At 36.9% G+C, this 11,392-nt stretch overlaps 1 protein-coding gene across 1 annotated transcript; it reads left to right on the top strand.

Moving 5' to 3' along the window:
* The first annotated feature begins 5,014 nt into the window (after positions 1-5,014).
* Positions 5,015-6,556, top strand: LOC128513868 (serine/threonine-protein kinase pim-3-like). The gene is made up of 6 exons (XM_053487421.1): positions 5,015-5,040; positions 5,125-5,188; positions 5,328-5,418; positions 6,037-6,128; positions 6,180-6,272; positions 6,350-6,556. The coding sequence occupies exons 1-6, from the start codon at positions 5,015-5,017 to the stop codon at positions 6,554-6,556; spliced, it is 573 nt and encodes a 190-aa protein (XP_053343396.1).
* Positions 6,557-11,392: the final 4,836 nt, after the last annotated feature.

The raw sequence follows: 11,392 nt of genomic DNA, 5'->3' as shown, positions 1-11,392 counted from the left end.
TTTATGAAAGAAAATTTTAAATCAAGTTTGAATCTTAGTTTTCTTTTCTATATGAAATACTATTTAAAACAAGCACAATAATTTCAGTAGTTTGTGATAAAATTTGGTACTTTTTCAAGTGCAAAACTCCCCGTTTATGAAGTTTGTTGAGTAAAAATAAAGATAAGCAAGTGTGGCATTTTTAATAGCCTGAGTAAAAGTTTGACAAATTATGTAATTAAATTGGTTTTCAACTGGTTTCCTACACAAGATGGTGGTTATGCCTTAAGGATGTCAGGTTTCATTTAAAATACTCACATTTATAGTTTACATTTAACACATCCAGACAGTTCTTAATGAAATCTAAAAGTGAAATTTCCACAGCATCAGCAACTGGTTATCCCTGCAAGGGGAACTAACACATCCATTATTTTTCTATTATTATTATTATTATTATTATATACAAAGAAATGCCTTCACATCAAAGCTCGTTGCCAGTTATCATGAATGCCTGGTTACAGTTTTTGGGGGGCAGGGGACAACCCTTCCTACTTTTGATATAGAGACAGGTTTGGCCATTTGTTCATTAATAAATCAAATCATCATTTAAAACCATATTTGGTATTTACTCAGATTATCTATGTGTATGGTGGCACGGTGGTTTAGTGGTTAACATTGTCATCTTGCACCTCCAGGGTCGAGGGTTCAATTTCCATGTTGAGTCTGAGTGCATGGAGTTTGCGGTTTCTTTCCATAATCCAAAGACATGCAGATTAGGCTGACTGGCATTCCCAAATTGCCTGTAGTGTGTAAATGAGCCTGTGAATGTGTGTACTGTATGTGTGTGCCCTGCGGTAATTTGGCACCCTGTCTAGAGTGTACCCCGCATTGTGCTATGTCTCTTGGTATAAGCTTCAGGCTCCCTGCGACCCTGTATACAGGACAAGGCAGTATAGATGATAAGTAAATGAGTAATGTTTGTGCATTTATCCTCCTGTCAGTAGCTTATAATCTCCCTGGACAACAATCGAATCACTCTTTCAGTCACCTTGAGGTAACTCTGGACAATCAACTGTCATTTTTCTAACATGTTGCTAATGTTACTTGTTCTTAACATTTTTTTATTTACCATGTTAGAAGAATTTCTCCATTTCCTTTAGAAGTATAATAGTGGCAAAATTTCCCAAAGAAAAATTGCATGTTGAATTACAAATTACATTTGCTCACTTTCATTTTAACTCAACTAACTTGAGTTAAACACCTGAAATAGTATCAGATTTTACAACAAACTATTGAAATTAATGTGCTTGTCTCAAACAGTATTTCTTGAAGAAAACAAAGCTAATATTCAAACTTGTTTTTAAAAGAAAATTGACAAAATCACTCTGATCATGTACCGTCCAAATCGTTCTACTGATGATGCCATCTCTCATCTCCTCCACACATCACTTACTCACTTGGACACTAGAAGGGGGAATTACGTTACAATGCTCTTCATCGACTACAGCTCTAGATTTAATACCATAAATTCCTCCACACTCATCACCAAGCTGCACTCTAAAAAATAAAACTGTGCTGTACTCAATTTTTTTGGTGAAACATTTTTACACTTAAAAACATTGAGTAAATATAAAAAAAATGTAAAAATCATGTAAAATATACTTCATGAATTGAGTACAAGTCAGTAAAAAAATTAAGTAGACCTGAATAACTATATTTAGTACAATGATGTACAAAATTAAGTAAATGTAATGAAAATCAGAGGTTAATGCAAAGTGAAAAGGAGTAAAATAATTGAGTAGATATAATTGAAATGGAAGGTAGAAGATACTGAAAATTATACTATTATTTAACAAACAAATGTGCTACATTTACTAAATATTTTTTACTGAATGAAAGAAACAATACACACATTTTCATTTTAATTAAACATTTATTTGCCAAATTTGACAAGACATGAAGTCTAAACTCAACCTGGTTTACATGCAAATGACATGTAACAAGATCATAAACAAAGAGCTGAATTTATCTTATTAGTAAACAGTTTCACAAACAATACTTCTGCTACAAGTATTATACAGTTAACACATGGAAAGTAGACTTTTGTATTAGAATCTAATGAGTCACATTTTACATCTGAAAGATTGCACACCTTCACACTTCAGTTTCCTGCAAACTGTGGGATCCATACAAATGTGTGTGCAGACCTTCTCAGGTCTTAAAGAAGCAATGACAGTCTAAATGAACACAGGACAGTAAATATCCATGACCAACAGTGCCATGCTTCACTCGGTAATGATCGAAATTCCTTTTGATGATGCGACAAATGCACACAGGTTACACCGCCATCCCATAATGCTGGCACCTAAAAAAGGAACAATAGTATACCAGTAAGTACAAGTGTGACTGTTAATATAAAGTCTACCAGACTGGTAAAATAGTACTTCCGTTCAAATACATACTTTTTGGACCAATAGTCTTGTTGTAATTTCTATCTTTGATTCAATGGTTACACATTTAATACTTCTGTAACATTTAATACTTATGTAACATAAGAGAAATGTTGTATTTTCACTAAATCTTTATATTTCATAGCTTTAGTTACTAGTACAGTACTTAGCACTTTTATTTGATAACATCTGCCGCTGCGTGCTCAGTGTTTAATCATGTTAAAAATACTCATATACAGTAACGGATAAAACAGTACCAGTTCTGCTGTTTAAACCGGATTTGTTCTGAGTTTCTTCCTTAAAGTGTCGGAGTGAAATAAGCAGACTCTTGGTTCAGTGTGTGAGGTGGACCGGTACACATGCGGTAATTATTTGAACATGTTAGTTTTATATCCTCGCCACAGTGGCGGTTGGCTGCGCAAAATCACCGCATTTGGCGGGAGAAATTCAAATATTGCGGCACAACCGCGGCCGGTTACACCGAGAAACCCGGAGGAAACGCGGACATGCACGCGCTGCTGCTCGGTGTTAAATCTCTCCTTTTACACCAGATTTTAAGTGTCTGTATTAACGCCGCTTTAGCTGAGCAGTTCGGTGGTTGGAACAAACAAGCTAAATCACACTGAACCCCAGGACTGGCCTGTTGCTAGCTATCGTTAGCTCTGGAGCTCGGCTGTGACAGGATTCAGAACAGTAACTCACACCCTATAAAGTTGTGTGTGCAGGCAGACAGAGTCATTATTACAGTAACTTGTGTTAGCTGTTTACTCACCAGGATTTGTAAGGAATGTTCCAGAATGTTCCAGGTGCTTCATGTCCATTCTCACATCCTCACAGCCTTCTTGTCTCTGATGTTACACCAGACTTCCCATGAGCACTTGCACAGGGCAATTTACTCAATTATTTAAGTTTTTGTTGTTAAAAATAAAGAATATTGAGTTGGAATACTTTATAATTGTAGTTCTTGAAACTAATCAGTACAATTACTCCATTACCAGATATTTTGATTGAAATGTATCAAAAAATATTAAGTGCATGTTAAAAATATAATTCAGTTAGTTAAATTAAACTTAAATTATAGTGTAAATTTAAGACAAAACTAATAGTTGTTTTTTTAGGCATTTATTTTGATTTGTGTAACTCAAACAATCATGTATGTGACTTTTAGAGATTTTATTAAGGTAACATAACCTTTTTATAACTGTGAATTTTACAAGGCCACAGAATCATTTTTTAGAGTGTGGAGCACCTGGGACTTAGCTCATCTCTGTGTCAGTGGATCTCTAATTTTCTAACTGGCAGACCACAGGCAGTAAAGATGGGCGGACATGTCTCAGCCTCCATTACTCTCAGCACTGGAGCGCCCAGGAGTGTGTTCTGAGCCCCCTGCTCTACTCTTTGTACACATATGACTGTGTGGCTACTACTAGCTCCACCACCATCATGGCCTACCTGAAGGAGATTAGGAATCTGGAGAACTGGTGCCAAAGGAACAACCACCTTCTAAACGTCAGTAAGACAAAGAAGTTGATAGTGGACTTCAGCACTAAGCAGGAAAGGAACTACCAGACACCCGTCATCAACGAGAGCCCAGTGGAGAGAGTGGACAGCTTCAAATACCTCTGTTTTCACATCACACAGGACCTGTCATGGTACTGTCACATCAACACCATGACGAGCTCTACAGTGGGTGGTGCGATCAGCAGAGCGCATCATCCGCACCGAGCTCCTCGACCTGCACTCGATCTACAGCAGCTGGTGCTGGACCAAGGTCAGGAAGATCATGAAGGACCTCAACCGACTGTTCTTTCTGTTGAGGTCAGGAAAGCGATTCCGCTCCAACACAGAGAGACTGAGGAGGAGCTTCTTCCCGCAGGTGATACGGTCTCTTAATCAGTACACCACACAGTACTGACTCACACTGACTTTTACACTCACTCTGGACATTCTGGACATTCACTTACAATAGTGGCCACTGCACATCTAGACTTCGTGGTCATTAGTTAAATCCCTCTATCACCAGCCACTTTAAATAAATCACTTTAAGCATATTTGCACTGCACAAGACGCTTTAAATATGTGGATTGCACAAACCTGGACATTACCATTTTCTTTTTACCATTAATTTCATTCCACAAAAATGACATAAATCCATACCTACTTTGTACAGCTGTTTTATTTTTGTTCTATTTTTCTTCATATATTTTCTATATTGTGTATTTTTGTTGTACAGCTATTTTATTTAAACTTATTGTATTTTTTTATATTTATTTCTTATTTATAGTCTTTTATTTTAAGGTCGCGAGCAGTTGTCTAAGCATTTCACTGCATATCGTACTCTGTATGACTGTGTATGTGACAAATAAACACAGATAACACTCATCAGCAATTAAAGCTCATCCATGAAACACAAAGCTATAATCTGATTTTGCAATTAAATTTGATCTAAATGTAAAAATAACCCTTACAGCATTTACAGTGCTTATAATTTTTGGCAATGCAATTTATTGTGGTTGTATATTTCAAATGAAAATGTAATTCAGACATTTAAAATTTTATGCAAAATGTTGACCTCACTAATTAAAATGGCAGACGATCTTGGTATGGACAAGTAACAATCTATATTTGTAATGATAACTTTATCATGAAATCAGGATTGTTTCATGATCTCTAATGTTTGGCTTTTTATCTGCAGCCTGCAGATGGCGAATGTTCACGGTGCATATCTGCTGCGTGGCGGCGCAATTGGAGCTGAGATCGTACGACTATTCCAGCTTCGATCTGTTTGGTTGTGAAAGGTATTTATTGCATATGTGCGTTTAACGTACATGGATGTGATAATTTACCTTTACTCATGACTAAGACGTAATTCTCTTTTCCACCCACTTGCCTTTCGAGAAATCAGGCATCAGGGAAGCTATCAAGCGATTCGAGGTTCATGAATATGTGCTGTTTTATGACCTCAGGGTTTGCTCAGCCAAGCTTCCAGGTCAGATTTTTTTATTTATTTCGCATGTCAAATACAAGCAGGAATCATTGTATTAAGAACAAATTACTATGTCTGTCACAGGAGTACAAGCTCTTTCATGCTAGCATGCTAGCCAAGGAGGGACTTTCTGCTCAAGCGCTTGAGTATTGTAAATGTATCGCTAGAGCAGTCATCACCTCGCCGTCCAGCATCACAGCGGTCTTGATGGAGCAGATTGTTCAAGTAAATGTGATAAAATCCTTCATGAATTTATAGTGGTGTCTGATTACCGACCCACTTTCCCTGTTTGTCTTAAAGTTTTCTAAACAGCTTCACTGAGGGAAGACAGAGAAACCTGAATGGCTGCTGAAACTTCGTCGGCTCCATCAGCAGGACAAAGTGCCTTCATCTCCAGGGTTCCACTTTGATCCAGACAGGTTTTCAGGCTTTTCATCATTTAAACGGCCTGAGAGTCCTGTGCTCCGGTCTTCTCCTGTACAGCTAAACAGCACACCACAGGGGGAGGTACATTACAATCCAGCTTTTGTACAAATGGTGGTGTGATTATTTCAGATGCTTTTTTTTTTTTTTTTTTATAAATTAATTCATCAGAATGATTGTTGTCTATTTGTTTAATAGTGGCGTTTGCAGCACGGTACGTGGTGGGAGAGCTGCTGGGAGAAGGAGGCATGGGTTTGGTCTATGCTGAAGTGAGGAAGGCAGAAAAATCGGTAAGTTGCGTGCACATATACACTTAATTACATTTACATGGAAATTATCAGGAAATCCTACTTTTCCTAATTATGTTTGGTGTATGTGAACAGGTTGTTATTAAATATGTGGACAAATCTGTCTCCAGGGAGTACATCAGCAAGGTAAGTAGACCTACTCCACACGTCACAATCAGGTCTCAGAAACCTCTCCCACTAAATCCGTGCTAACCCGATTTCAGCCTGGAGAAACACACAGCCTGCCTCTGGAGGTCGCGTTGATGCAGATGGTGTCCATTCCACCTCACTGTGAGAACCTGGTGGAGCTATTGCAATGGTTTAAGGTGTCTGTTTGCTTCATCTTGGTTCTGGAGCGACCCAGTCCTTACATGGACCTGCATGAGTTCTGCACTCGTATCAACAGCCCACTGTCTGAACCGCTGGCTTGACACATCACAAGTGCTTCGAAATTTGTGTCATTGGACAGATCCTTACACTGTTTACTAATTTCCTAACTAAGTTCCATCAGTTAAAAGCTGTTAGAAAGCACAACTGTTTTGTGGGGAAGTTCCTTTAACCAATATTTCCTAAGTAGGATATAGGAAATTTTATTTTCTTTAGTAATTTAGTCTTACATTTAAACATATTACACTTGCATCCTGTCATATTTATATTTTCTAACAAACAAAACAGATGTCAAGTTTTAATACTTCAGTTATTATCAGATTTTATATCAATTTTGTTTTATTCTTTTGCTCATCTCAAGCAAAATTTCTGAACAAAACAAAGCTAATCTTCAAACCCACACTGAAAAAAATGAATCTGAGATGTTGTAAATGTAGCATAATTAAATCTGTGTATTCAACAATAAATAATCAAGTTTGTACGTTTACATAAATATATCTAAGTTAGAACTTAATCTGCATTTGTTAAGAATACAAGACAATGTGCATTTTTTCCTTAACATATATTTTTTACGTAATCCCTGACAATCTTTTTAAGTGGACACACACAACAAGCAATAATCCTGTTCATTTTACTCTGTTTAAATAAAACTGCCTCCCCATGGAAAAAGCATGGGAAACCCCGTATCAAATTAGTGTACCAAAGCCTCATTGCGGTAGGAAACAACTCTTTGGAGCATTATGTTCATCTCGTGTGTAAAAAGTTTTAACGGGTTGTTTTTTCTTTTTTTTTTTTTTTTTTATATTTTTATTGAAAAAAGGAAAACAATACAGTAGTTGCAGTTACAGACATACAATTTACCTTTCTTCATTTTTCAATAAATATATTTATATATTATAAAAAAAAAAACTAAACAAAAACACTCAAAAAAAAACAAACAAAAAAAAAAACACACACCCCCAATACCCCGCCACCCCCACCCCCGTCCCACACGGCTCAAAACAACCACCAAACATATTACATAAATATAACTATAACAGTTATACATTTAATCAGGCAATACCTCCAGGCTAGTAAAATAAGAAATAAAAGGTTGCCAATTGTGGTAAAATTTGGCTGTACATCCTCTTAATGTATATTTAATTTTTTCAAGTTTAAAAAAAAACATGACATCCTTAAGCCACTGGGAGATAGTAGGATGTTTAGCAGACTTCCAGTGCAACAATAATAGCCGTCTCGCTAATAAGGATGTGAAAGCTATGATATCCATTTGTGTAGAGTTAAGTGTAAGTGAGCGATCAGGAATCCCAAATATAGCAATTAGAGGACAAGGTTGGAGAGTTACCCCAAGAACAGTTGACATAATAGCAAAATAACCTGTCCAGAAATCTTCTAGCTCAGGACATAGAAAAAACATGTGGCTAAGGTGACAGGCAGAGCCATGACATTTATCACATTTGTTTTCCACATCCGGATACATTTCAGAAAGTCTAGACTTAGAGAAATGTACCCTGTGTATGACCTTAAATTGAATAAGTCCAAGACGAGCACAAGAGGTGGAAGACCGTACCCTCGCTATAGCCTGTTCCCAGGACATGTATTTGAATTCCCAGTTCCCCCTCCCATGTAGACTTAAGCTTAACATTTGAGTGGATACTAAGAGACAGAATAGAATCATAGAGTTTAGAAATGGTTCCTCTATGATGGGGAATAAATGATATCATAGTTTCCCACTGCTGTTCTGGAGGTAAAGAGGGGAAATTAGGGAAACACTTGGCAACAAAATTTCGAATTTGAAAATAGCGAAACAGGTGGGTAATGGGGAGATCATAACGAGATGACAAATTGGCAAAACTATCGAAGACACCATCCACATATAAATATTTAAATTGTTTTATACCCTTTTTACTCCACACTGAGAATGTCGAGTCCAAAAGTGATGGTGGAAACAAATGGTTATCGTTTAGAGGACCCGAGGAAGATGCCCTTACAAATTTATAGTGCCGTCTAAACTGAAACCAGATCTTAAGTGTGTTAAGAACTACCTGATTATCTGTATACATAGAGGGTTTTATAGGTAAAGAGGAATAAAGGAGAGCCGGTATAGAAGATCCCTTACAGGATGATAGCTCCAATTTACACCAAGAGGACCCAGAAGATTTTAACCAGTAGCAAAGTTTATGGATGTGAGCAGCCCAGTAGTAAGCTAGAAAATTAGGTAATGCAAGTCCTCCACTGAATTTGCATCTCTGCAGTAAAGTTTTACGAACCCTAGGTGGCTTCCCTCCCCAAATGAAAGAACCAATAATCTTGTCCAGTGAGACAAAAAAATGTTTTGGCAAAAATAAGGGAATCGACTGAAACAAAAATAAAAATTTTGGTAAGATATTCATTTTCACAACATTAATCTTACCGATTAATGAAAGGGGGAGATTACCCCATCTTAGAATATCAGCTGTAACTCTTGATATAAGGGGAGTAAAATTAGCTGATTTAAGGCCAGATAGAGAACGAGTCACATTAATCCCCAAGTATTTAAACCCCGATGGACTAAGATGAAAGGGTAGATCGGACTGTTGAAGTTGACATGCTGACGTATTAATGGGAAAACACTCACTTTTCCCCAAATTTAATTTATAACCAGAAAACGAGCTAAAATTCTCCAGAATACCTAAAACAGCAGGGATGGAGAGTGCAGGATCGCTTATATATAACAACAAATCATCTGCATACAATGATAATTTATGTTCAATTCTATTACGAATGATTCCCTTGAATACAGAGGAAGATCTCAATGTGATGGACAGAGGCTCGATGACGATGGCAAAGAGTAAAGGTGACAAAGGGCAACCTTGACGACATCCACGACCCAGAGCAAAATAATCAGAATAAACATCATTAGTATGAACACTGGCTTTAGGGGACGAATAAAGAAGCCGAATCCAAGAAAAAAATTTATCGCCAAATCCAAATTTCTTTAAAACTGCAAACAAGTACTCCCACTCCACCCTATCGAAAGCCTTTTCAGCATCCAAAGAGATCACAAATTCGGGAAGTTCAGATAGATTATTTGAGTAAATAACATTAAAGAGTGTACGAGTATTAAAAAACAATTGACGTCCCTTTATAAAGCTGTTTTGCTCTTCAGATATAATACCAGGAAGCACATCCTCTAGGCGAGATGCAATCACTTTAGCCAACACCTTTGCATCGGCATTAAGCAGAGATAATGGCCTGTAGGAACCACAGGAGGTTGGATTTTTGTCATTTTTGAGAAGGAGTGCTATAGTGGCTTGTGTGAAAATTGGTGGTAATGAACCCCTTTTCAAGGATTCATTAAACACAGATAAAAGCAATGGTGCCAATTTACCAATAAATGTTTTATAAAATTCAATTGGAAACCCATCAGGGCCTGGGGCTTTATTAGACTGCATAGCTGTAACAGCATTTGACACTTCTTCAACGGAAAATGGGGAGTCCAATTGCCCGGCAATATTAGTATCAATAACAGGGTTTGAAAGATTATAAAGAAATTCGTTCATTTTAGCTTTGTCCGTAGAAAATTCTGACTTATATAAAGAAGCGTAATATGCTTTAAAGATGGAATTAATTTCCAGGGGATCTGTGGTAATCGTGTCATAAGTGTTTTTAATACTAGGTATTAAACGCGAAGTGGCTTGTCGTCGTAACTGATGTGCCAACAAGCGACTTGCTTTGTCGCCATATTCATAATATGAGCCACGACTGCGAAGTAACAAGCGCTCTGCCTCTTTAGTTGACTTTAGATTAAATTCTGCTTGCAAATCAAGACGCTGCTTCAGTAATTCTGGAGAAGGGTTGAGTGCATAACTTTGATCAAGGTTACTAATCGCAGATGTAAGTTCTTTAAGCCTGGCATTATTCTTTTTATTAGCAAGAACAGAATAAGAAATAATTTGACCTCTCAGGTAGCATTTAAGTGTCTCCCAGAGCAGAGAATATGAGACTGAGTAATTTTGATTAAAGGACAAGAACTCCTCAATAGAACTTAAAATGAATTCACAAAATTCTTTATCTGCCAGAAGAAGAGAGTTAAATCTCCAAAGTGGTGGGCTACGTTTATAGGTAGAAAGTTGGATATCCATTAGCAGAGGTGAATGATCAGATATTACAATACCAGAATAGTCAGAAGAATTAACACATGAATTAAGAGTTCTGTCAATAAAAAAGTAATCAATCCTGGAATAAGAATGGTGCACCTGAGAGAAAAAAGAAAATTTTTTGATCGAAGGGTTGAGAAATCTCCATGGATCAATAAGATCGTTCTCTTTCATAAAATCTGAGAATATTTTAGACATAGATGATAGAGTCAGATTACGAGGATTAGATCGATCCAAGATGGGATCAAAAACACAATTCAGATCTCCACCAAGGATCAGCAAATGGGTATCCAAGAAGGGGATGTTACTCAGCAATCTATTAGCAAATTCAGCATCATCAAAATTTGGGGCATATACATTTACCAACAGAACTTTTTTTTGCATTAAGGTACCGGCAACAATGATGTATCTACCATTCCTATCAGCGATAACATTGGTCGATGAGAATTGAACTTTCTTATTAATGAGAATGGCAACTCCTCTAGCTTTCGAATTAAAGTTTGAGTGAAAAACCTGACCTACCCAAGGGCTATATAACCTATAATGATCTTTAATGCGAAGATGAGTCTCCTGTAAAAATGCAATATCAGAATTTAAACGTTTCAAGTGTGTGAAAACCTTAGATTTCTTAACAGGGTTACCCATACCTCTGACATTCCAACTAATGAATCTAAAAGGCATGCCTGACCCAGCAATGCTGGGATCTATATTGCCACTAACCATTCAAAAAATAAAAATAAA

Source organism: Clarias gariepinus, chromosome 26, assembly GCF_024256425.1.
Source record: "Clarias gariepinus isolate MV-2021 ecotype Netherlands chromosome 26, CGAR_prim_01v2, whole genome shotgun sequence".
Lineage (NCBI taxonomy): Eukaryota > Metazoa > Chordata > Actinopteri > Siluriformes > Clariidae > Clarias > Clarias gariepinus.
The sequence above is the reverse complement of the archived record's forward strand: the minus strand, read 5'-3'. Positions and strand labels throughout refer to the sequence as shown.

What these genes read in the sequence shown, in the direction of transcription:
- LOC128513868 (XM_053487421.1), top strand. Translation starts at nt 5,015, where the DNA reads ATGGCAGACGATCTTGGTATGGACAA. An exon ending in TTGCTCAGCCAAGCTTCCAG is followed by an intron (nt 5,419 to 6,036) that starts GTCAGATTTTTT and finishes TTTGTTTAATAG; the next exon opens with TGGCGTTTGCAGCACGGTAC. An exon ending in TGAGGAAGGCAGAAAAATCG is followed by an intron (nt 6,129 to 6,179) that starts GTAAGTTGCGTG and finishes GGAAATTATCAG; the next exon opens with GAAATCCTACTTTTCCTAAT.